Source organism: Podarcis muralis, chromosome 2 (genome assembly GCF_964188315.1).
Source record: "Podarcis muralis chromosome 2, rPodMur119.hap1.1, whole genome shotgun sequence".
Taxonomy (NCBI): domain Eukaryota; kingdom Metazoa; phylum Chordata; class Lepidosauria; order Squamata; family Lacertidae; genus Podarcis; species Podarcis muralis.
The window spans coordinates 11,448,372-11,470,539 of NC_135656.1; the positions used below are offsets into that span (position 1 = coordinate 11,448,372).

Here is a 22,168-nt window from a genome sequence, read left to right on the forward strand (position 1 = left end):
GGGTGGGATAATTAATTCTGTAAATGAACAATACACATACTTGTACATTCTAAAATTTCCCCCAGCTCCAAAGAATAAGGGCAGCAGATCCACATGCTTTAAATGTGTGTTGACTGTGCATTTAATGTATGGTGTGGACCTGCCCTAAATGTGCCTCTTAATTTAACTTTAAAAATCTTTAACTTAATTTGGGGTGCATGGGTGAAAGAGCGAGCACCTTCGATATCAGAAGCCATGAAAACCTGTCTCTCTTAAAAACCCACCAACTCTCAGTCTGAGTGCAGAGGTTTGGCTGTGTGATTCCAAGTGCTTCAAGCCTGATAAGACTTTATCTTATCACTGCACTAATGATTTGCAATTTCAGATGAGGACTTTACTCCCCTCCCGCCAGAGAGTCATCTGACCAGCTGGCCGGACTGCGGAATTGAAATCGAACCATTGGGGCTCAAAATTCAGTCCTAACATGGAGCCTAGGGAGTTGGGCACCGAAAACCTGAGGCAAAGGAGATCCCAGGAGAAGGCCCAAAAGGAAGAAGAAGAAGCGCCACAACAAGTACCAAATGGTGAGGAGCAGGGCTTTTGTTTTCCCCAGGGGGAACTCACAATAACTCAGTTCCAGCACCTCTCAAGTGGGTACCATTGCCATTCTAAGAGAAAGGGGGAGGTGTTCCTGGTGAGTTCCAGCACCTCTTTTTCTAGAAAAATAGCACTGGTGAGGAAGCATCTCAGGGAAAGTCCTGGGGCATGATGCTGCAAAGGAATGCTAAGAAAGCTTTGCTGAAAATGACTGGGATTGCATGGGGACCCATAGGAAAAGCTAAGAGCTGGGCTTTCGAGCCAATGGCTTTTGTTGCAGCCGCTGACTCAAAGGAACCTCCCTTACTTTACATGTGCCCCCTTTTTTAAACTCAGAAACTGCGGTGGAAGGAAGGCAAAGCATCCCAGGAGAGTGGTAGTGGTGAGAGATCCCCTCAGGCCTGGAGAGTGACATGGGTTGGTTAGCAATGATAGTCTGTTATCACCTGCTGTTCATCAAGGAAGTGGCGGGGTTGGGAGGAAGGCATAGAGAGTTCAGCAGTGGCAGACTGGCTGAGCTATGGAAATGGGCGAACAGTCTGCTAGGTATTGTCCAGAAACAGGGGTGCTTCCAGTCAGTTACCATTTTGGGGTGGGACTCAATCACATACAGGCAAATTTTGGTTCTGCAATAACAGTTGATTTGGCATACTTGCACAACAGACCTGATCCTCCCCAACCCTCAACCCCCAAATTTGACTTTTTACAATAAGGAAAGTGACATGAAAATGCTTGGTGTAAGATCGTCTAACCTCCCCACATTTTTTAAAAAATGTTTTATTAATTTCCCACTAGGAACACAACTATTAATATTACACTGAACTTCAAACAGAGTTGTCTTCCTTCCATAACCATGTCAATAAATGTTAAGTTCCCATCATTGGTAGTGTTTCTAAAAGTTTCATATTAGCATATAGTTTCTTGCCTTTTTCTTACATCGGCTACAACTTGGTATATCCGGCTATATTTGGTCCAATTTTACTAGACCAATTTTAATTGTTAACAGGTTAAAGGCACAGCTGTGATTATTCCAACTTTTCATACTGTCAACACTGAATTTTAGTCATGTAATAAAATGAGATGATGTATTTAATGAATGCAGCCTAGCTCTTCCTTTTTGGTGGTCTTTTGAGACAATCACATTTTCCTTGCTGGTTTTATACGCTGAATCATGGCATTTGTTAGAGGTGTTAACAAAAGCAAGTGTCCTCTTCCATTATCTGAAAACGGGGGAAATGTCAAGCAGATAACTAGGTATGTTAACACCCTACAAACCAGTTTATCTGTTTCTCTCAGTAAGTTAAACAAAAACAAATTATGTTGCAGTTCTACACACACTTACCTAGAAGTAAGTTCCATTGCACTCAGCAGGGCTACTTCTGCACAGACATGCGTAGGACTATGCTGTTAGCCATTAATCCTTTCACAGCTCTGAGAAGAAATTGGAATTGCCAGCTATTAGAAATAGTCTAATTCTCACCACCCCACAACTTTACCACCTGTGTTATCAAGCATTCCTTGGCACTATTGCTGAATTCTACTACAGTAACCAATCTAACTTTGGCCACATGCAAACCCTGCAGTGTTAGGGAGGTACCTGACTGTGATTCCAGCAGTGAACTATCAAGTGTCCATCGGACCACTGCGTTCCTGAGCATCTTCCCTTGCCATCTCTAATTATCTAGGAGACACCAAACACCTGGACATCATCACTGCTCATATCCAGTGGAAGAGACACATGGAGGTAACAACAGCTGGTTTCAGAAGCATTGCCTGGGATGGAAAGGGCCCTGGGTGAGGCAGATACCGGTAATCTCCTAGCCCTTTTGCATGGGGAGGAGAGCAGTCAGTCAGGTAAGGCCAGGGACGGGGAACCTGTGGCTCTCCAGTGGACCATAATCTCAATCTTCCCTTACCTGTTGACCATGCTGGCTGATGCTGATGAGAACTGAAGCACAGTAACATCTGGAGGGCCATAGGTTTCTCACCTCTTCTGTAAGGCCATGAACCAACTATTAGGATGTTGCTCAGAGCCAGAGTGTCATTCAGTAACTAACTTGTGGGAATTCAATGGTGGTCAGGCCCTCAATGCTTTCCCAAGAGCTGGCATTATCGTTTACATCCATATCATGATATTGGTTTCATATTTTTTGACCTGGCAATATATTGCAATTAATGGGGCGTGGGGGTGCTATGCAAAAATCATAGAATCATAGAATCATAGAGTCGGAATAGACCACAAGGGCCATCGAGTCCAACCCCTTGCCAAGCAGGAAACACCACCAGAGCACTCCTGGCATATGGTTGTCAAGCCTCTGCTTAAAGACCTCCAAAGAAGGAGACTCCACCACACTCCTTGGCAGCAAATTCCACTGTCGAACAGCTCTTACTGTCAGGAAATTCTTCCTAATGTTTAGGTGGAATCTTCTTTCTTGTAGTTTGGATCCATTGCTCCGTGTCCGCTTCTCTGGAGCAGCAGAAAACAACCTTTCCCCCTCCTCTATATGACATCCTTTTATATATTTGAACATGGCTATCATATCACCCCTTAACCTCCTCTTCTCCAGGCTAAACATGCCCAGCTCCCTTAGCCGTTCCTCATAAGGTATCGTTTCCAGACCTTTGACCATTTTGGTTGCCCTCCTCTGGACACGTTCCAGTTTGTCAGTGTCCTTCTTGAACTGTGGTGCCCAGAACTGGACACAGTACTCCAGGTGAGGTCTGACCAGAGCAGAATACAGTGGCACTATTACTTCCCTTGATCTAGATGCTATACTCCTATTGATGCAGCCCAGAATTGCATTGGCTTTTTTAGCTGCCACGTCACACTGTTGGCTCATGTCAAGTTTGTGGTCAACCAAGACTCCTAGATCCTTTTCACATGTACTGCTCTCAAGCCGGGTGTCCCCCATCTTGTATTTGTGCCTCTCATTTTTTTTTTTTTTTTTGCCCAACTGCAATACTTTACATTTCTCCCTGTTAAAGTTCATCTTGTTTGTTTTGGCCCAGTTCTCTAATCTGTCAAGGTCGTTTTGAAGTGTGATCCTGTCCTCTGGGGTGTTAGCCACCCCTCCCAGTTTGGTGTCATCTGCAAATTTGATCAGGATGCCCTTGAGTCCATCATCCAAGTCGTTGATAAAGATGTTGAATAAGACCGGGCCCAAGACAGAACCCTGTGGCACCCCACTAGTCACTCTTCCCAACAACGTGGGGAAAACCGTGAAGCCAGCCAATGCCTCTACATAGCTCCATCCTTATTTCAGACATCGTGATATATCGGTATATCATTATATTTAGCTGGTGATATACAGTCGTACCTTGGAAGTCAAACAGAATCCATTCCGGAAGTCTGTTTGACTTCCAAAACATTTGAAAACCAATGCTCAGCTTCCGATTGGCTGCAGGAAGCTCCTGTAGCCAATCGGAAGCTGCATTGGACGTTCAGGTTCCAAAGAACATTAGTGAACCAGAACACTCACTCCCGGGTTTGCAGCGTTCAGGATCCAAAACATTCGAGTCGCAAGGTGTTCATCAACCAAGGTACGATTGTATTGCAATGTTGAAAACCAGATATCACCCAGTCCTAGACATAAGTCCATCATTTAAATTTAAATTAATTGCATTTAAAAGCAGTGAGCAAGAGTGTGAGCAGGTGACCTGTGTGCCTCGTCATTCTGCTGTCCAGATGATGCTAACTGTTAACAAGCAAATTCAGCGGCCTGCTCCTTGCTCTCGCTTCCTGGGCCGTTTATCCTTAAACAAGGTTTGGACAGGACTTCATACAGAGGACTCCTTCAAACAAAGGACCATCCTCTGTCGAGCAAGACTTATCACCACCTGAAAGAAGGCAAAAACTCCCAGAGGACAACAGAGAAGGGGATGAGGAAAAAGCCCTGGGGTTGTAGGGTGGGTCTTTCCTAGGTAGTAAAAAGGTAAAGGACCCCTGACAGTTAAGTCCAGTCGCGGACGACTCTGGGGTTGCGGCGCTCATCTTGCTTTACAGGCCGAGGGAGCCGACATTTGTCCACAGACAGTTTTTCTGGGTCATGTGGCCAGCATGACTAAGCTGCTTCTGGTGCAACAGAACACCGAAACCAGAGCAGCGCATTTACCTTCCTGCCAGAGCGGTACCTATTTATCTACTTGCGCTTTTTGGCATGCTTTCAAACTGCTAGGTTGGCAGGAGCTGGGACTGAGCAACAGGAGCTCACCCTGTCGCGGGGATTTGAACCGCCGACCTTCCGATCGGCAAGCCCAAGGCTCAGTGGTTTAGACCACAGGGCCACCTGCGTCCCTTTCCCTAGGTAGTAGAACCCCAATAAAGGAGAGAGTGGAGGGTGGCATGAGAATAACTTGTCTTTTACGTCTGTGCATTCTGGGAAGCTCCAGGGTGAGGGTGGGCAAGGGAGAGGGCTAATCTCCTGGTGTTTTCTTGGCAGGCGATGAAATCAGAGCTCCTGGAGCAGGTCCACACTCAGCTCAGTGAGCTGCTGGACAAAGCATTGGAAGAAGCGGCATACTCCTTTCCCCCTCGTTTGAGGAACGGCTTAGCAAAGCAAGCAAACAGGTAACCAGGCTTTTTAACAGCCAGCTCTGCTATGACCTCTGCTTTCCCAACAACAGCAAATACAGGTGCAAAGTCTAAGCAAACTAGGGGTGCTTTTGGACTTCCACTATTTTCAGGCGAGATTCAAACACATATTTGGCAGATTCAGGTTCTGCACTCGCAGTTGATTGGGAGGTATCATTTAACAAACCCGCTTCCATGAAAAGATCAGACTTTTTTTTGCGATAATGGGGAAATGCACTGGATAACAATATCGTCTAATCTCCCTTAAAACAAATCAGCGTTGAATGCTCACCCAGCAAATCCTCTGGGAACACTCAGCAGCTGAAACCCACAATAACGTCAGAGAAAAACAAAGTGGCCACAAACAATTCAACCTTCATTCAAATGAGTAGCTAAAACAAAACAAAAAAGGTCATATTCCATTCCTTGAAAGGTGACAAAGTGGAAATTGCCTGAACACCGAGTTGTTGTGAAGGTGAATGAGATAATGAAATGCTATTATCTAATCTCAGGAACCGGTAAACTGCAGACTAAATGGATGGAAAGATACCCCCAGGATTTCAAGTTGTTCCTAAGAGAATAATAATAATAATAATAATAATAATAATAATAATAATAATAATAACAACAACAACAACAACAACAACAACAACAACAACAATTTATTTATATCCCGCCCATCTGGCGGCTTCCAACACAATATTAAAATACAGTAATGCATCAAACATTTAAAGCTTCCCTAAACATTTTAAAGCACTGAAAATGTGTACTGAGTGTTTTAAAACAGCATCATGATGTTCCTGACATCAGGCATATAATATGTAAGGCACAACATAAAAGGAAAAGGGGATGGGGAAGAAAGAAGAAAACTAGCAAATTCCAGCAACAAATTCTTCAAGTTACACAGCTACTCTAATAAAGATCAGTTTGAAAAGGAGAGGAAGGGCCAAATGGCAACTAGAGTAGGCCCACCTGTCCAGCTTATTTGACTGTGTAGTATACTCTCCCATATGCACTCCCACTGCTGGTTTGGGAAGCAGTGTACATATATGACATTAGCCACGACCCCTGTCTGTCATGCCATTTCTTATGAAACACTGCATTTTTTATGTGTTCTCCCTCAAACCACTTTTGATCCGAATTGAGAACATGAACAACCTGGCTGCTTTTTGAGCCAGCAATGTGTATGCAGCCTTTGTCTATGGCAGCCAAGTTGGATGGTTGTGTTATATGAATTCTAAGGTCTCAAATACAGAATAAATATTCATAAACCCACACATATGTGCGGGAGAGCAATCCTGAAGCTAGTTTAACTCCCCCAATAACCTCAAATATTCCTCTGCAGTAAGGGAGGCAAATAGGAAAAGCCTTCCCATTGTCTTTTCGCTTACAAATCCTGTCTTTAGGGCATATTTGTTTATGAACAGGGTGAGCCTGTGACCTGGATTCAGGAACTAAAGTACATTACAAAATAATGGCAAGAGAGGTGGGAGGTGGTAAAGGTAAAGAGAGCCCTGACCATTAGGTCCAGTTGTGGCCGACTGTGGGGTTGCAGCGCTCATCTCGCTTTATTGGTCGAGGGAGCCGGCATACAGCTTCCGGGTCATGTGGCCAGCATGATTAAGCCGCTTCTGGCGAACCAGAGCAGCGCACAAAAACGCTGTTTACCTTCCCGCAGGAGCGGTACCTATTTATCTACTTGCACTTTGACGTGCTTTCGAACTGCTAGGTTGGCAGGAGCAGGGACCGAGCAACGGGAGCTCACCCCGTCGCGGGAATTCAAACCACCGACCTTCTGATCAGCAAGTCCTAGGCTCTGTGGTTTAACCTACAGCGCCACCCGCATCCCTCCACAGCGCCACCCCCTGCAGCAATTAAGTAATGTTCCTTTTCTGCTGCTCCCAATTCCTTGCCCAGAAACAACTGAGGTCTAAGAGATCATGCTAACCATTCCCTGCCTTGGAACCTTACAGGGAGAAAAGCTCACAGCAGGAGAAGCAGAAAGTGTTTGTTGAACGGCAGTCGTTGCTTGAGTGAGTATGTCCTTCTTTCTTGCTTGCTCCTGAAATAAAATGAGGGCTACTAAGAGGGAGGCCCTCTTGTGCCATATATGTAACTTCCCAGTAAGTCCTTGGATGAGTTACTGGTGACTCAATAATATGAGGCAAAGCAGGCATGGCAAACGTGTGGCCTTCTAGATGCTGATAGTCAAAGAGTGAACTGGCAGTAGATCACACCGTTCAAAGTTGGAGTGAACTCTTAACTAGCAAAAAGCACGGTCTTCACAGACTTGACAAATGAGCACAGCAGCTCATCAAGACTGACAGACCCCACCTCCCCACAGCTATCTAAGTCCCCTCCTTGCCAGGGCTTTCCCCAAGCAATCAGAGACTGTGCCTGTGTGCAGTCTGCTACTGCTCCGCCCTCTTCAGCCCTCTTCTAGTTCTGGGAGCTGGGCAGGAGGGGAGCTTGTTGCAGCAGGAAGGGGTGACACCCATGATTCTTCACCGGCCTGACTCACCTCTGCCTCACAGCCTCCCTCTTCCCACTCGCCGGCTTCGGCTTCCGATTCTGGAGTTCTCTCCGCCACAGAGAGACTTAGCTCACCAAGTCCTGTTACCTCTTCAACTTCCGACACCACCCCTTCCCAGTCTTCTCCCTCTGACCACTCGTCATTGTCCCTCCACAACTGCACAGACTCTGAGCCTTCTTCCTTTGGTGGGTCCCCAGCTGGTGCCTGCCACACCGTTCCTCTGTGTCCAACCAGTCCATGACACTGATGAACTGCAACTCCCATCACTCCCGACTATTGGCCATCATGGCTGGGGCTGATGGGAGCAACATCTGGAGAGCTACGGGTTCCCCACCTTTAATGCAGAGAACTGCATGCCCAGGTGTGGCGATCACACAGGGTCCCCGGACTTTAATGGACTATTGATCCCTGTGCCACTACTGTGCTCGCTTCCCCACTGCCACCAACCCGTTATTCTAGGGTACACACTGAGTCCAGACTGTTGTTTAAATTGAACCAAATAAACAAGTTTATTTTATAAGTATTAACAAGTTTATGGTTTCTCAGATAATATTCTGGTCAGTTTCTTGACTTTAGTTTCTTTACCGGCCTATACCTTCCTAATAACTTCTGACTGATTATCTCAACTGTTTGACTGACTCCTCTTAACAGATTCTCTCACTCTCTCACATCAGACTAGCCCAACCCGCAGACTTATCCTCTCTCTCTCTTCACTAACTCCAGACTATCTTCTCAACAACTCTAACTCCTCCCCTTGGGTTCCTATTGGTTAGTCATTTTACAATTAGTTAACCCTTTCCTTGTGAACCCAGTATGATGTCACATACCTAGGAGGACAAACGCCACACCAGGTCATGTTAGATACCTCTGGGGCAAAGTCCTTTTTCTGAAAACAAGGCACCTGCTAGGAAAGAAGTAGGATCCCTATTGTACTACTTCAGACCCTGACTGCATATGCATGCATTCCATGAACACCACCACCACCACCACCACTGCCTTAGAGCTCACGCGTTGGCAAACCTGTTCCCCTTCTCTTTTGCAGCGAGCTGCTGGATGTAGAGCACTTCCGCACCATCTACCACATGTTCGTGGCCATGCTCTGCGTCTTCGCTGTCAGCACCGTTGTTGTGGATTTCATTGATGAAGGACGGTATGGTTCAGCAATGTGGCTGGGGACAGGCAGGGCAGCATAGGGAGACTTGCATGGTAGAACAGTGGGAGGGCAGCAGGGAGGAGGACTTGCAGCAAAATGCAACCCTCCCGGTCTCTGTATCAGGTCCATGGAGCTCTTCCCACACTTTCTGAGCAGCGCCCTGCTTTTCGCCCTCTCTGGGTGTTTCTGCCTGGCTGGAATTTGCCCTTGAACTGTGACAATGCCTCTTGCACACCTGGAATAACCAAGGGTCACCCAGCCTCCTGCAATGCAGCCATCTCAGCTAAACCATCCATGAAAGATGGCCATCCATCCATCTGGAGGGAGGACAGAGACAAGTGTGCGTGTGTGTGTGTGTGCAAAAACTACCCCACTGAACAGAGGTAAACATGTGCTTGCTGTTCGGCTCACTTTTGACTCTGACCTCGCCTGCTATGGGCCTGTGGCCCCTGAAAAGTTGCCCAAAAGGGAAACTGGCTGGAAAACGTTGGAAAACGTTCCCTACCCCTGTCCAACGGAAAGGTTTGTGTGCTGTGATTTCCAATGCCTCTGGCTTGAGACCCAACTCACAGTCTTTAATTGGAACCTGTTGTGGCTTACCTGCTTGAATGACTCTCAGTGTTGGTTGCTGTGTCCTCAGTGGCTGCCTTTCCATCTTTCACAGCCTTGTCCTGGACTTTGAGCTCTTCATCTTTGCTTTCGGAAAGCTGCACGTGGCGCTCTTTGCCTGGCTCTGCATGTTCCTCTACACCCTAGTGGTCCCCTACAAAGCCCTGCAGATCTGGACTAGCTGCTTAAGGACTGTCCGGTTCCCCAAACTCTTCACGGCAGCTGTGGTTGTGGCGCTGCTGCTCTGCCACACTGCTGCCCTGGGCTTCTATCCCATCCACACTGTAGTCAGCTACAAACTGGGGCCTGCCTCTCGTTTCATTGTCATCCTGGAGCAGGTGCAGTACTGTGACATCGTCATCACCAAGGGAGATAAACTCTGGTTGGTGGAGGGGGTGGCGCATCAGGGTAATTCAAGGGAGAGAGGGGTGCATTGTAGGGGGGAGGTTAAGGGCGGTGGTGGCTTTCCCCCCATTGTTACTGGTAGGTCTGAAGGCAAGGAGACCAACAGTAAATGGAGCCAGAGAGCCAAGGACAAACAGAGCCAACTAAAGCTAGTTTTGATCCCCATTCTCTTCCCGGCTGGATTCTCCAAGTGCAGTGAGGTTTAGGAGCAGAAAGTTGCCACTGGCTGTGCCGCCTCCTGGACTGGTTGTAAATAAGAAGGGAGGCAGGCGGAGGCAGGCTAAAGGTGGATTGAGGTTGGCAGGACAGTGCCCCATTCAACTTAGTATATCAGCCTCCATTGCTTAAGGGAAAACCAAACAGTGTCATTTGGGTTGAAATGGGTTGAAATGAAATCCAGATGCCCAAAGCAGAGGTTCCAGGCATGTGAACAGGCAGTGAAGAATATAAAAACCTGCAGTGGTACAGATGTATATTTCTATATATGGGCTGGAGGTGTGCCACACATCTGACATCTGGCCATGGAAAAATCTCGCTCTTGGTTTAAAGGCATACGTATCTGCTGGAGCCGGCCCTCCTATTAGGCAGAGGTAATTGCCTCAAGCAGCTGCTTTTGAGTGGCAGCAAGTTCTTGTTGCTGCTATCACTATAATCAGTAACACATAACCGCAACGGCACATTTCTTATTTATTAAAAGCCTTTCTAAGCAACCTGATATTTTACAGTTGGCCTCAGGTTCAATTCTGGGCAGGACTTCAGTCAGTGTGGACAGTTCTGAGAGTTAGATGAGCAAGCGGTCTGACTCTGCATAAGGGGCAGCTTCCTATGCTGTGGGAAGGCGGTGTGGTCAGCAGCCTGGAGGAAAGCAAAGCAGGCAATTGAGATGGAAAGTTAGCAAGTGGTCAAGCTGATATGTAGCCAAGTGGTGACCGGGGGCCAGTCATCCAAGGGCAGCTCAGTCTGTGCCGGTCCAATAAGCTGCTCAGAATGAAGATATAGGCCATGGCAAAGAGCAGAACTCTATTGGCCCTCTGGGTCATGGGGCAGTAAGTTGGTAAGAAGAAGAAGAAGAGTTTGGATTTGATATCCCGCTTTATCACTACCCGAAGGAGTCTCAAAGCATTCTCCTTTCCCTTCTTCCCCCACAACAAACACTCTGTGAGGTGAGTGGGGCTGAGAGACTTCAGAGAAGTGTGACTGGCCCAAGGTCACCCAGCAGCTGCATGTGGAGGAGCGGAGACGCGAACCCGGTTCACCAGATTACGAGTCCACCGCTCTTAACCACTACACCACACTGGCTCTAAGCTGTAGTGCCACACTCTGGCTATCTCGGTGGTGGTCCAGGAAAAAGCAGACCTGCCGTTCCCTCCTCTGGCAGCAAGAGAAGGGTGCCAATCTGGGTCCTGCCACAGTCCCCCATTCAAGGCAGCCACACACCCAGCACCTACTCAATTGTTCCCCCTGTTTCAGTGCTTGCTTCCCCCACCTGCTTAGATCCGGTTCCTCATGAAGAGCCATGCGTTCCTGCGAGAATCTGTGCCTCCTATCCTCTGCGCTGTGTCCCAAGATGGTGAGTTTGATTGCTGGGTGGTGGCATCTATGCCAGCCCTTCCATCAAGAGTGGGGGAACTTCAGGACCAGAAGAGTCAAATGCCAGAGGGTGTTACTACAAATACCTCCCTCTGCCTGCTACTGCAAAGCAAACGAAATCTCTGCTCAGTGCAAAGCTAAACAAGAGCTCTCTGTTTCCACCACTGAGTGCATAATCTCCCCTATCCACACACCCCCTGATCGTCGCATAGGCTATCTTATTCAGCAATTTCTCTGAATAATTGGCATTGACCTCACACTTCAAAGCATATCTTTATCTTTGTGATCATGAGAGCTAGAAACTTTGCTTTTTGCACTCAGTTCAATGATTCTACAGTTACATCCTTCGCAGTATACACAAAGCCCTGGGTAAGTAAAGATAAAGGGATCCCTGACCATTAGGTCCAGTCGTGACCGACTCTGGGGTTGCGGCGCTCATCTCGCTTTATTGGCCGAGGGAGCCGGCGTACAGCTTCCGGGTCATGTGGCCAGCATGACGAAGCCGCTTCTGGCGAATCAGAGTAGCGCACGGAAATGCAGTTTACCTTCCCGCCAGAGCGGTACCTATTTATCTACTTGCACTTTGACGTGCTTTCGAACTGCTAGGTTGGCAGGAGCAGGGACCAAGCAACGGGAGCTCACCCCGTCGCGGTGATTCGAACCGCCAACCTTCTGATCGGCAAGTCCTAGGCTCTGTGGTTTGACCCACAGCGCCACCCGCGTCCCTCAAAGCCCTGGGTATTTTATTCTAAAATGGCATTGCAGAAAATGGAAGGATCTGCGCTTAGTGTACCATGCCAGAGCAAGTTCTACTAAGTTATTCCTTTTCTCATTGTACAATACAACCCCACACCTCTTTGCTTCACAGTGCCCTCAGCTGCTCCTCTCTCTTTTTCCTTTCCAGGAAAAGGGCACCCACCTGAATTCTCAACATACCTGTATTTCCTCTTCTGCCCCACTTTGATCTACAGAGAGAGCTACCCAAGGTGAGTCCTCTTCACTCCATTCTCCTATTTTGCTCTTTAAAGGCTTCCAGGGTCTCTAGCTTCAGTACAAGGGCACCCTGGGTCAGAAAAGGAGCAAAACTGGCAGAGCTTCAGAATCCAGGATGCTTTTAAAGTATCCCAAAGTAAAGCAGGAGTGTGCTGTTGCTGGTTTTCAAAGAATTCCTTTGTATCTTTTTACTGTTCTTTCTGTTGTTAGCGAGTCCTTAAGAAGTGCTGAGTTTAAGCAGCAAATTGGTGCTTCGGGGTTTTTAAAATGTAGTTGTTCCTTGGCTGTTATAGGGGTGTGATCTGATATTGCTGTAAGTCCAGTATCTGCTCTTGGTAGACTTCCCTTTAAAGTACCAGAAATCCTAATGCAATCCATTCTAGTATAGGTTGTCTGGTGTGGTCTTTATTAGGGCTTTTAAAATTTAATTCCACCCGATCAGGAGGAGAGCTTCATGCTAGAAGGCTATGATCGCTCAGTGATGACACCACTCCCCTCTCAGATTCCATGGTGCTTCCCACACCTGTCTTGGGGAGTTGTATATCCATCATTCTTCCCAAAGAGAGGAAACTGTACTCCTGTAAGGAGGAAACCTCCACACAGTGCCTTCTCTTTTCCTTGTAGGACACCTTATGTGCGCTGGAGGTACGTCATCAATAACTTTGCTAAGGTGAGAGACGCAAAACGATGATTCCATTGGCTGGTCGTTACATCTGGCCTCTCTGTGGATGAAAATGGTTCTTAGGGTCATGGGATAGCCCCATGAGCCTAAGATGAATGGTTCCAAATTTCAGGAATCCTGGGTACAGGTCCCTTTGGTGGGTGGCCCCTCATGGACTTACCTAGCAGTGGTGGCTCAGGCAGCAGCAACACTCCACGCTAGATGGCTGAAGGCTGCCAGTTTAATGTCCCACAATGCCTCAGGGCAGTGCTCTTTGGGAGCATTGTGGGAAATTAAAATGGCAAGGAGATCCAGCCACTTAGAGCAAGTCCTGAAGGAGATGTTGACACCAGCTCTGAGCCCAAGACATACCCACTGCAGTGGGACAGAACTTTCCCCTTTCTGTTCTGCAGGTTCTTGGGTGCTTGTTTTACGGGTACTTCATCCTGGAGCGCCTCTGCATCCCTGTCTTCAACAACATGAGCAAGCAGCCCTTCAGCACCAAAACCCTGGTGCTCTCCATCTTCAACGCAACGTTACCAGGTAGGTGAGCAGAGCAGCAGCTCTGGTTTGCATGGGGGCACAAGGGATGGACGTCGGCCAGAAAATAAAACAGTGGGAAGCAGTGAAGTCATCTTGAGTCGCTGGAAACCTGGTGACCTGTGGGATCGTCTTCATTCCCCCCCCCCTGCCTCTTAGTCCCTCCCATTAACCACCCACATTGCCTCAGCCTTCTCCCTTCTCTACTGTCACACTCTGAGAATGACCAGTAATGTCCTTCTCCTGTTTGTTCCTGACTTCCAGTAGTCAGAGGTTTATATGTGTCAGTGACGTCAGCACGCCGGGGGGCATGATGATGTCACACGCGCATGCCCTGCCCTGGTGAAGGCGCACAGCCCCAGGCACCCACAGCCATGGGGCCAAGCCAGAACCGCTGGTCAGGAGAACCCCCAGAACTGCACACAGAGTAAAGATTGAATGGATTCTTCTAACTTGCAAGCTGAAATGCTTGTGCTGGTGGAACAAGTGCCATAGCACTATGCTGAATTCCTCTTCTCCTTCGCTGTATGTATTTATTATTTATTATTCATGCTTTTAGATTCCAAGGAGCTCAAGGTGGCCCATATGGTCCTCCCTCTTCGTATTTAATCCCCACAACAACCCTGTGAGGTAGGTTAGGCTGAGAGGCTGTGTCACCCAGTGAGCTTCATGGCTTAGTGGGAATTCGAACCCTAGTTCATCACTATAACCGCTACACAACACTGTCTCTAATAATGGTAGGGCATGCCCCTGCCTGAAGAGGCAAAGATTAAAGTTGCAAGTGCTTCATATACTCCGTGGTGGTCAAAACTGATCCAATGCAGCCTAAACCTGTAGTGATTGTACTGCAGTCTTACACATCCCTTGCATGGTTCTTGTTTCCCCCCCCCATCTGTACACTCATTTCCTCCTCCATATGTCTCTCCTCACAGGGACCTTTCTGCTGCTTTTGGCATTTTTTGCTTTCCTGCACTGCTGGCTGAATGCCTTTGCTGAGATGCTGCGCTTTGCTGACCGGATGTTCTACAAGGTGATTGGCAGGGGAAGGGCAGGGAGGAGGTTGGACTGCTTATATTCCATCCCATCAGACACACACGGTGGGTCATTTGGCTTCCTGGGAATGTCAGCTTTCAAATTTTGCCTTCATAGTTACAAGCAGTGCTGTTTTTCTAGAAAAAGAGGTGCCGGAACTCACCATGAACTCCTTCCTTGTTCTTTTATAATGGCAACGGCGTCTGCCTGAGACGTATGGGAACTGAGTTACAAGCAAACAAAAAGCCAAAATAGCTGCACATGCAAAGGCAGAGACTGCCTAAGGCGTTGAAATTAAAGGCAAGGTAAAGGTAAAGGTACCCCTGACCATTAGGTCCAGTCGCGGACGACTCTGGGGTTGCGGCGCTCATCTCGCTATACTAGCCGAGGGAGCCGGTGTTTGTCCGCAGACAGTTTTTCCGGGTCATGTGGCCAGCATGACTAAGCCACAGTGCACGACAAAGTCATGTGCTCACTCACTAGTAGCCACATCACACTGAAAAGGCTTGTTTAGCTTCTGAAAAATTGAGATGCCAATTATACCTGAACTTTTGCACCTCCCTCTTTCTGTCCTAGGACTGGTGGAATTCCACATCATTCTCTACATATTACCGGACGTGGAATGTGGTTGTACATGACTGGCTCTACTACTACATCTATCAAGAACTTGTGTGGGTAGGTAAGGCTTTTGGGGGAGGAAACAGGTGTGTTGCACTGTTCGCTTCCTTTGGGCCTGGGAGCTCAATCCGCTGTTTTTTTGCCCCTCTTCCACCCCAGGGCTTCCTTTACTGCCCCAAACTGCACAGGCTTCATTTTCCAGGATCTCCCTAAAGGACCCCTGCTATGTACTGAAGTTCTCACCCTCGGCCAGCAGGGGGATACTGTAGATAGTTTTCACTCAGGTCCGCATATGCAAATAAGGAATTGAAAGTGACGTTCAGGGATTGGATTGTTACAGAAAGTTGTTACTGTTGCTTTGTAGTTGAGCTCTATATAAGCAGGTTGGCTGAACCCTTCAGTTCAGTTCTGTTCTGGCCTGTGAATAAACAAGAGCTATTTGAAGAATCGCTGTGTTGTCTGATATGTTCACCCACAACTTAACAACCCCTCTGCCAGGCTGCTCCCCCCCCCCCCCGGCAACATGCTGTGGGTGCAGTAAGAGTGCATTAGTGGTGGATTTATACTGGACTGTCCACACATCGTTTCACATTATTAGTTATTCTGTGATGCTTCCTCCACATTCCTGCACAAATGTCACCTGGAAGGTCATGCTCCACTTAAAAAAAAAAAAAAGGTTTGTTGGGGGGGGTGTCTTCAACAGGTGCCCAATGAACCAGGGGGTGTTTTCAGGGTGTGAGACCGAGGAAAAGGAAAACTTCCCAAGTGGGAGCTAGAAACACTCACTTATTTGAATATGGATTGAAGATTAGGGTATAATTAGAGAAATATACTCGGAGTCGAGTGTGGATTTCATGCTCTTTATTCAGCTCAGAGTAGTGAGGAATGGAAGTTCCCCTGAAATGTCTGCTTTATATACATTATTTACACAATGGGCCCCACGTGATTGGCTAATTCCAGGATTCTCCTGTAGGCCAATCAGGTTGCGGATTCACTTCCACCTGGAGTTGGATTGGGTGGCTCCTGTGAACCAATCAGACTGCTGCATTCTGGATCCTATTGTTCTAGGACCAATCAGACTGCTGCATTTTGGATCCTATTCAACTCAACAATTAGAATAATTTTTTCTTCCTTTGCCTTCCTCTCTTTTGTCCTTTCTTTCTTTCTTTCTGAATTCATTTGTTCTAGATATAATTTTATCATATTGTGAAAACTTTAATCAAAAAATTCTGAAACAAGAAACAGGTGCCCAAAGGACAATAGGGAGGGTGTTTGCCGGATACGTCTTTTTTTACCGCTCATGCCAAAGACCGGGATCTTTTGCATACAAAGAAAACTACAAAATGAAGGTTCCAGATACACCTTTGTGGACGGGGTTTTTGCAAGTTAGTGGATGCCACTCCTTGTCCCCATAAAATAACTTCTGGGAGGGAAGTACCATATTTTTCGTTCTATAAGACACACCAGACCATAAGACGCACCGAGTTTTTGGAGGAGGAAAACAAGAAAAAATATATTCTGGATCTCAGAAGCCAGAACAAGAGGGATTGCTGCGCAGCGAAAGCAGCAATCCCTCTTGCTGTTCTGGCTTCTGGGATAGCTGCGCAACCTGCATTTGCGTCATAAGACGCACACACATTTCCCCTTACTTTTTAGGAGGGAAAAAGTGAGTCTTATAGAGCAAAAAACACGGTACTTCCAAAGTGTAAGTAAGGGTGAAGTACTTGCTGTAACTGCTCTGTGTCTTTCCTCACCTGGAGCAGTTTGCCAAAGGGGCAGAGCTTCCCACCAGGTGCCTCTCCGTACAGGGAGGGAGAAGTGGAGGGGCGAGGCGGTGCAAACGCCAATCTGCCATTCCTGCTGATGCATTTGCACCACAACAACTTCCCTGCTGCCTCACTCCTCTCCCAGTAAGCAACAACACCACACCTGTCGGGAAGTTAAGTGTCGTGGCTCCACCCCACCTGGCAAGCTGTTTCCGTTCTTCACTTCACTAGAGAGTGAACACAACATGGGCTGTTTGATGTACAAAACCTGCAACTGACCTGTTCACTTTGCTCCTTCCAGCTGCTCAGAGGAAGGGCCCGGGTTGGGGCAATGCTGTTTGCCTTCATCGTCTCAGCAGTCGTCCACGAATACGTCTTCACCGTGTGTTTTGGCTTCTTCTACCCTGTCATGTTCACCCTCTTTGCCTTCTTTGGAGGTCAGTACTGCCTCAGAAATCCATCTGAGCAGAAACCACACTACCCCAGACTTGAGCACCATCGAACTCTTGCAGTATGAAAGGGGAAAGACACTGTTTTCTTACGTTCTTAAACAGCCCCGTATGGTGTAAGGGAAGGGTGGCGCTGTGGGTTAAACCACAGAGCCTAGGACTTGCCGATCAGAAGGTCGGCGGTTCGAATCCCCGTGACGGGGTGAGCTCCCGTTGCTCGGTCCCTGCTCCTGCCAACCCAGCAGTTCGAAAGCATGCCAGTGCAAGTAGATAGTTTCCGTGTGCTGCTCTGGTTCACCAGAAGCAGCTTAGTCATGCTGGCCACATGACCCGGAAGCTGTACGCCGGCTCCCTCGGCCAATAAAGCGAGATGAGCGCCACAACCCCAGAGTCGGCCACGACTGGACCTAATGGTCAGGGGTCCCTTTACCCTTTACCTATTGTGCAAGGGAGCTTTTTAACCCCACACACACATTACATGCACCAGTCTTCCCCTCCAGGATTCATCCCATAGGCCTGTATTTTGCCCTCCCACCCCCTGCTCACACTCCAGGTCCCCTCCCCACACCCCCAGCCCTTGTTCAACAGACTCCTATAGCACCTGGAAGCTTGATGGTCCTTATTCAGGCAGTTTCAGATGGTTAAAAAACATTGCTTTACCTTTTCACTTACTCATTGGACTTCCAGTGTATGCAGAAGTTTGTATTTCGAAACCACGCCCTTACTTTTTGTTTGGCCCCGTTTCACTTCCAAAAGTGACAGTGCACTCAAGCATTCAAGTTCACTATTGAACTAAGGATAGTGCAACCTGGAGTGCTCCTGTTCAGAGACGCAGTCAGTGATGCCATGCACTTTTTCCAGGACACTCCATTCCATTCCCCTTCCTTCCCAGGTTTTTCACATCCACCTACAAGCCACACAATGTTTGCAGCCACTGAGTATGCTCAGTGCTATCCTCATTGGGCTGGTGTTTAGCAGAGGGAGATAACCCCAAAGCTCCCCCCCCAAAAAAAATATTTTTTCCTGCTTCTTCAAACTTTGGCCTTCCCCTGAACCTGCTGATACCTTCCTCATGCTTCTCAGGAGCCATTTGGGTTGCAAAGCTGCCATAGCTCAACATCGGAGCTTGTTATTGATATATAATGACACATCTGAATGCCTGCAAGTTAGAATAATATGCTCTGTTCCCAAATTAGTTTCAGCTCTGCAGGAAGTGAGAATTGCTATTCCTCCAAGTTCTAGGAATGAAGGGTGGCATAAGGGCCATAGTTCAGTGGTTTGGAGCATCTGCTATGCCTGTAAAAGGTCCCAGCTTCAGTTCCCAGCCTCTCCAGGGAATGCCCCATCTGAAACGCTGGAGAGCTGCTGCCAATCAGTGTTGGTAGTATGGAGCTAAATGGACCAATAATCTGATTCACATTCCTATGTCACTATGGACCAGGGCGCTGCTCTGTTGCAGAGGTTCCCAGAAACTGGCAGGTGAGAAATACCTTTGGTCCAGTGTGGTCTGGGCTGTGCCCAACTAACCTTTTCTCCTGGTCTTCTTCGCAGTGATCTTTAACTTCATCCTCAATGATAAGAGAACAAGCCCTGTTTGGAACGTCATCATGTGGACATTCCTGTATGTGGGCCAAGGAATCCAGGTCTGCCTGTACTGCCAAGAGTGGTATGCCCAAATCCACTGCCCGCTCAAAGAGGTGAGCATGCAGACTGGCTTGTGGGTGTAGAACAAGCCCTCAGTTCCTCCCATGTAGCAACTTGCAGAAGGCATTTTGCTGCCTGAAGAACTCCCAGTTCTGTCCACTTCCTGTACCTCCCCATCTGCTGCCTGAGGCAGCTGCTTCACAGCAGGGCCAGCCCTGCTATCAGGGATCAAAAGTCCCCAAGCCTGATTAGCACTGATTGGCACACATAAAGGCTCCACAATCCTGTGCAGTTCTGCCATATTATCAATAACATGGTTTCCAAGCACATCAGTAAATGGCAAAATCCACATAGAATCTTGTAGCATCTTGAATAATAAGTGTGCTTGCAGACAGGTGTTTCTTGTGGGATTGGTGCTCCTCCTGCATGCATCTTTTTTTGCGGTGTCCACACAATGTTGTTGCCATAAAAATGCTGTCCTGCATTCACACCCAGTCAATTTGGATTTACAGTGGTACCTTGGGTTAAGAACTTAAATCGTTCCGGAGGTCCGTTCTTAACCTGAAACTGTTCTTAACCTGAAGCACCACTTTAGCTAATGGGGCCTCCCACTGCCGCTGTGCTGCCGGAGCACGATTTCTGTTCTCATCCTGAAGCAACGTTCTTAACCCGAGGTACTATTTCTGGGTTAGCGGAGTCTGTAACCTGAAGCGTATGTAACCTGAAGCATCTGTAACCCGAGGTACCGCTGTACTCTTCCCAGGAGAAATACTGTAAACCCCCCCCCCCCCCCGTTCTATTCCAATTAAACCTTCTCTACCTGAGACCCTGGGGAAACCCTTTGAGTCAAAGTAGACAATACAGTGGTACCTCAGGTTACATACGCTTCAGGTTACAGACTCCGCTAACCCAGAAATAGTGCTTTAGGTTAAGAACTTTGCTTCAGGATGAGAACAGAAATCGTGTTCTGGCGGTGGTGCAGCGGCAGCAGGAGGCCCCATTAGCTAAAGTGGTGCTTCAGGTTAAGAACAGTTTCAGGTTAAGAACGGACCTCTGGAACAAATTAAGTACTTAACCTGAGGTACCACTGTATAGGCTATTTCACAGGTGGCCAAACCTTGAGATAGCTCAATGACCTGCTTTCAGTACTAAAACCCTGCCTGGAAACTCCCTGCCAAATCTATTATGATGTAAGTGTTCCTGGGCTAGAGCCCATTTCATTATATTATGCCATAATGCTCATAATAGAATGAAATGGGCTTATAAAGTGTGACTCCGTGCACTAGCATAAATTGCCATCGACCTAGATCTAACCACCAGTGAAAGGCATGACTTCGTGTATTCCTTTTTGTCTTGTCAAAGTCCTTTCCTTTTCTGATTCTGGCCCTCAGAGATGCTTGTTGTTGTTTTCTGCCTTTCAGAGGACCTTCTGGGGGATAGTGACTCCACGTTCTTGGTCCTGCCGCTCCTAGGTCAATACCAACTACCTTTGAGAAGCCACCTTCCCCATCCCTTTGCTCCAAACAGATCTTCCTGGACTCACACTCTAACCATTAGAGGAGTCAGAGCCCAACATCTTCAGAGGAGGGTTAGGTTGTCCATACTTGCTGTTGACTCAAATTCAAGTACCCAGCATTGACTGACTAATCCTTTCCCCAGCATAGCAAGAAGGTGATTTACCTGTCCACTGTTGTTGCTTGATTCCGGCATCTACGTAATACTTCAAAGTTTGCCTACTCAGTTTATTCGTGGCTGTTTTCTACTTTAAAAAATAAAATTCTGTGCACACAAGTAATTCGGATTCTGCTCTCAGAAATGTGGAGTTCTGCATCATTCATATACTATGTGAATTACTACCTTTTGTTTTTTGTTTTGGTTATGCTTTTGCAGCTAAAGATATACAGCATTTCCAGACATCCTGCTAAAATTACATGATTGTGTAGTCATTTTTTAAAAGAATCTGTTCCCTGGCTATCAGCTGTTTTCTGGGAAATGTGGCCTGGAATGGACTGCCACAGCTGCTTGGGGCTCAGTTTGGCTGAGCTGAAACTGGCTGATCCGAGGCTGGTGTAGTGTAAGTTCAAAAAGGGGTCCTTCCTGTTCAGCTCAGCTACCTTACCAGGCAATCCAGTGTAGAACACTATTTTAAAGGCTGGTTTTCCCTCGGCCAGGGACACGGGTGGCGCTGTGGGTTAAACCACAGAGCCTAGGACTTGCCGATCAGAAGGTTGGCGGTTCGAATCCCTGTGACGGGGTGAGCTCCCGTTGCTCGGTCCCAGCTCCTGCCCACCTAGCAGTTTGAAAGCACGTCAAAGTCCAAGTAGATAAACAGGTACTGCTCCGGCGGGAAGGTAAACAGCGTTTCGGTGCACTGCTCTGGTTCGCCAGAAGCGGCTTAGTCATGCTGGCCACATGACCCGGAAGTTGTACGCTGGCTCCCTCAGCCAATAAAGCGAGATGAGCACCGCAACCCCAGAGTCGGCCACGACTGGACCTAATGGTCAGGGGTCCCTTTACCTTTCCCTCCGCCAGGCTTAGACAGAGAGGGCTGCTGATGAACACACTTTGAATCTTACGTAACATTACTTGAATTGCCATTCAAGTGGTATGTGTGTGTTTTGTGATTATGTGGGCTGGGGTTACCTGCCCTCCACCCCCTATATTTCATTCAAGTTGGCACCCCTTGCGAGTCCAGTCTGAGGTCACTCCCCGCCCTAGCGGGAGATGCGCCGCGCATTAAACCTGGTACGTTTTGAGCGCAAAGGGCGCAAATTGCAGCCCTCCCCCGCAATTCTTTTCCGCTCCAGAACTGGAGCTCGCGTGCAGATCCTTAGACAGAAATTGCTTTCTTGATTTCAGCAGCCCAATCTAGGGGGGGGGGGTGCTTTTACTTGTTGCTGCTCAAGACGCTGATGAAGAGCTGGAAAAAAAGTCTCTGTTGATCATCTACCACTACAAATCATCCGGAGATCATCCCCACCTACTTTCTGCCCATCCCTGAAAAAAATCCACCCTAGTCCACTCCCCTG

General features: G+C 47.7%; 1 protein-coding gene across 2 annotated transcripts; it reads left to right on the forward strand.

Annotated features, from left to right (window-relative positions):
* Window positions 1-406: 406 nt before the first annotated feature.
* Window positions 407-20,934, forward strand: SOAT2 (sterol O-acyltransferase 2). Of its 2 annotated transcripts, XM_077923869.1 has the most exons (15): window positions 407-563; window positions 2,262-2,320; window positions 5,016-5,143; window positions 7,120-7,179; window positions 8,722-8,829; window positions 9,497-9,779; window positions 11,341-11,416; window positions 12,341-12,422; window positions 13,054-13,099; window positions 13,504-13,633; window positions 14,563-14,660; window positions 15,239-15,337; window positions 17,348-17,483; window positions 19,047-19,192; window positions 20,561-20,934. In XM_077923869.1, the coding sequence occupies exons 1-15, from the start codon at window positions 464-466 to the stop codon at window positions 20,609-20,611; spliced, it is 1,602 nt and encodes a 533-aa protein (XP_077779995.1). In that variant the 5' UTR covers window positions 407-463; the 3' UTR covers window positions 20,612-20,934. The 2 variants fall into 2 exon arrangements, with proteins under 2 accessions (XP_077779995.1, XP_077779996.1); XM_077923870.1 differs by lacking the exon at window positions 2,262-2,320 and having other exon boundaries at window positions 443-563.
* Window positions 20,935-22,168: the final 1,234 nt, after the last annotated feature.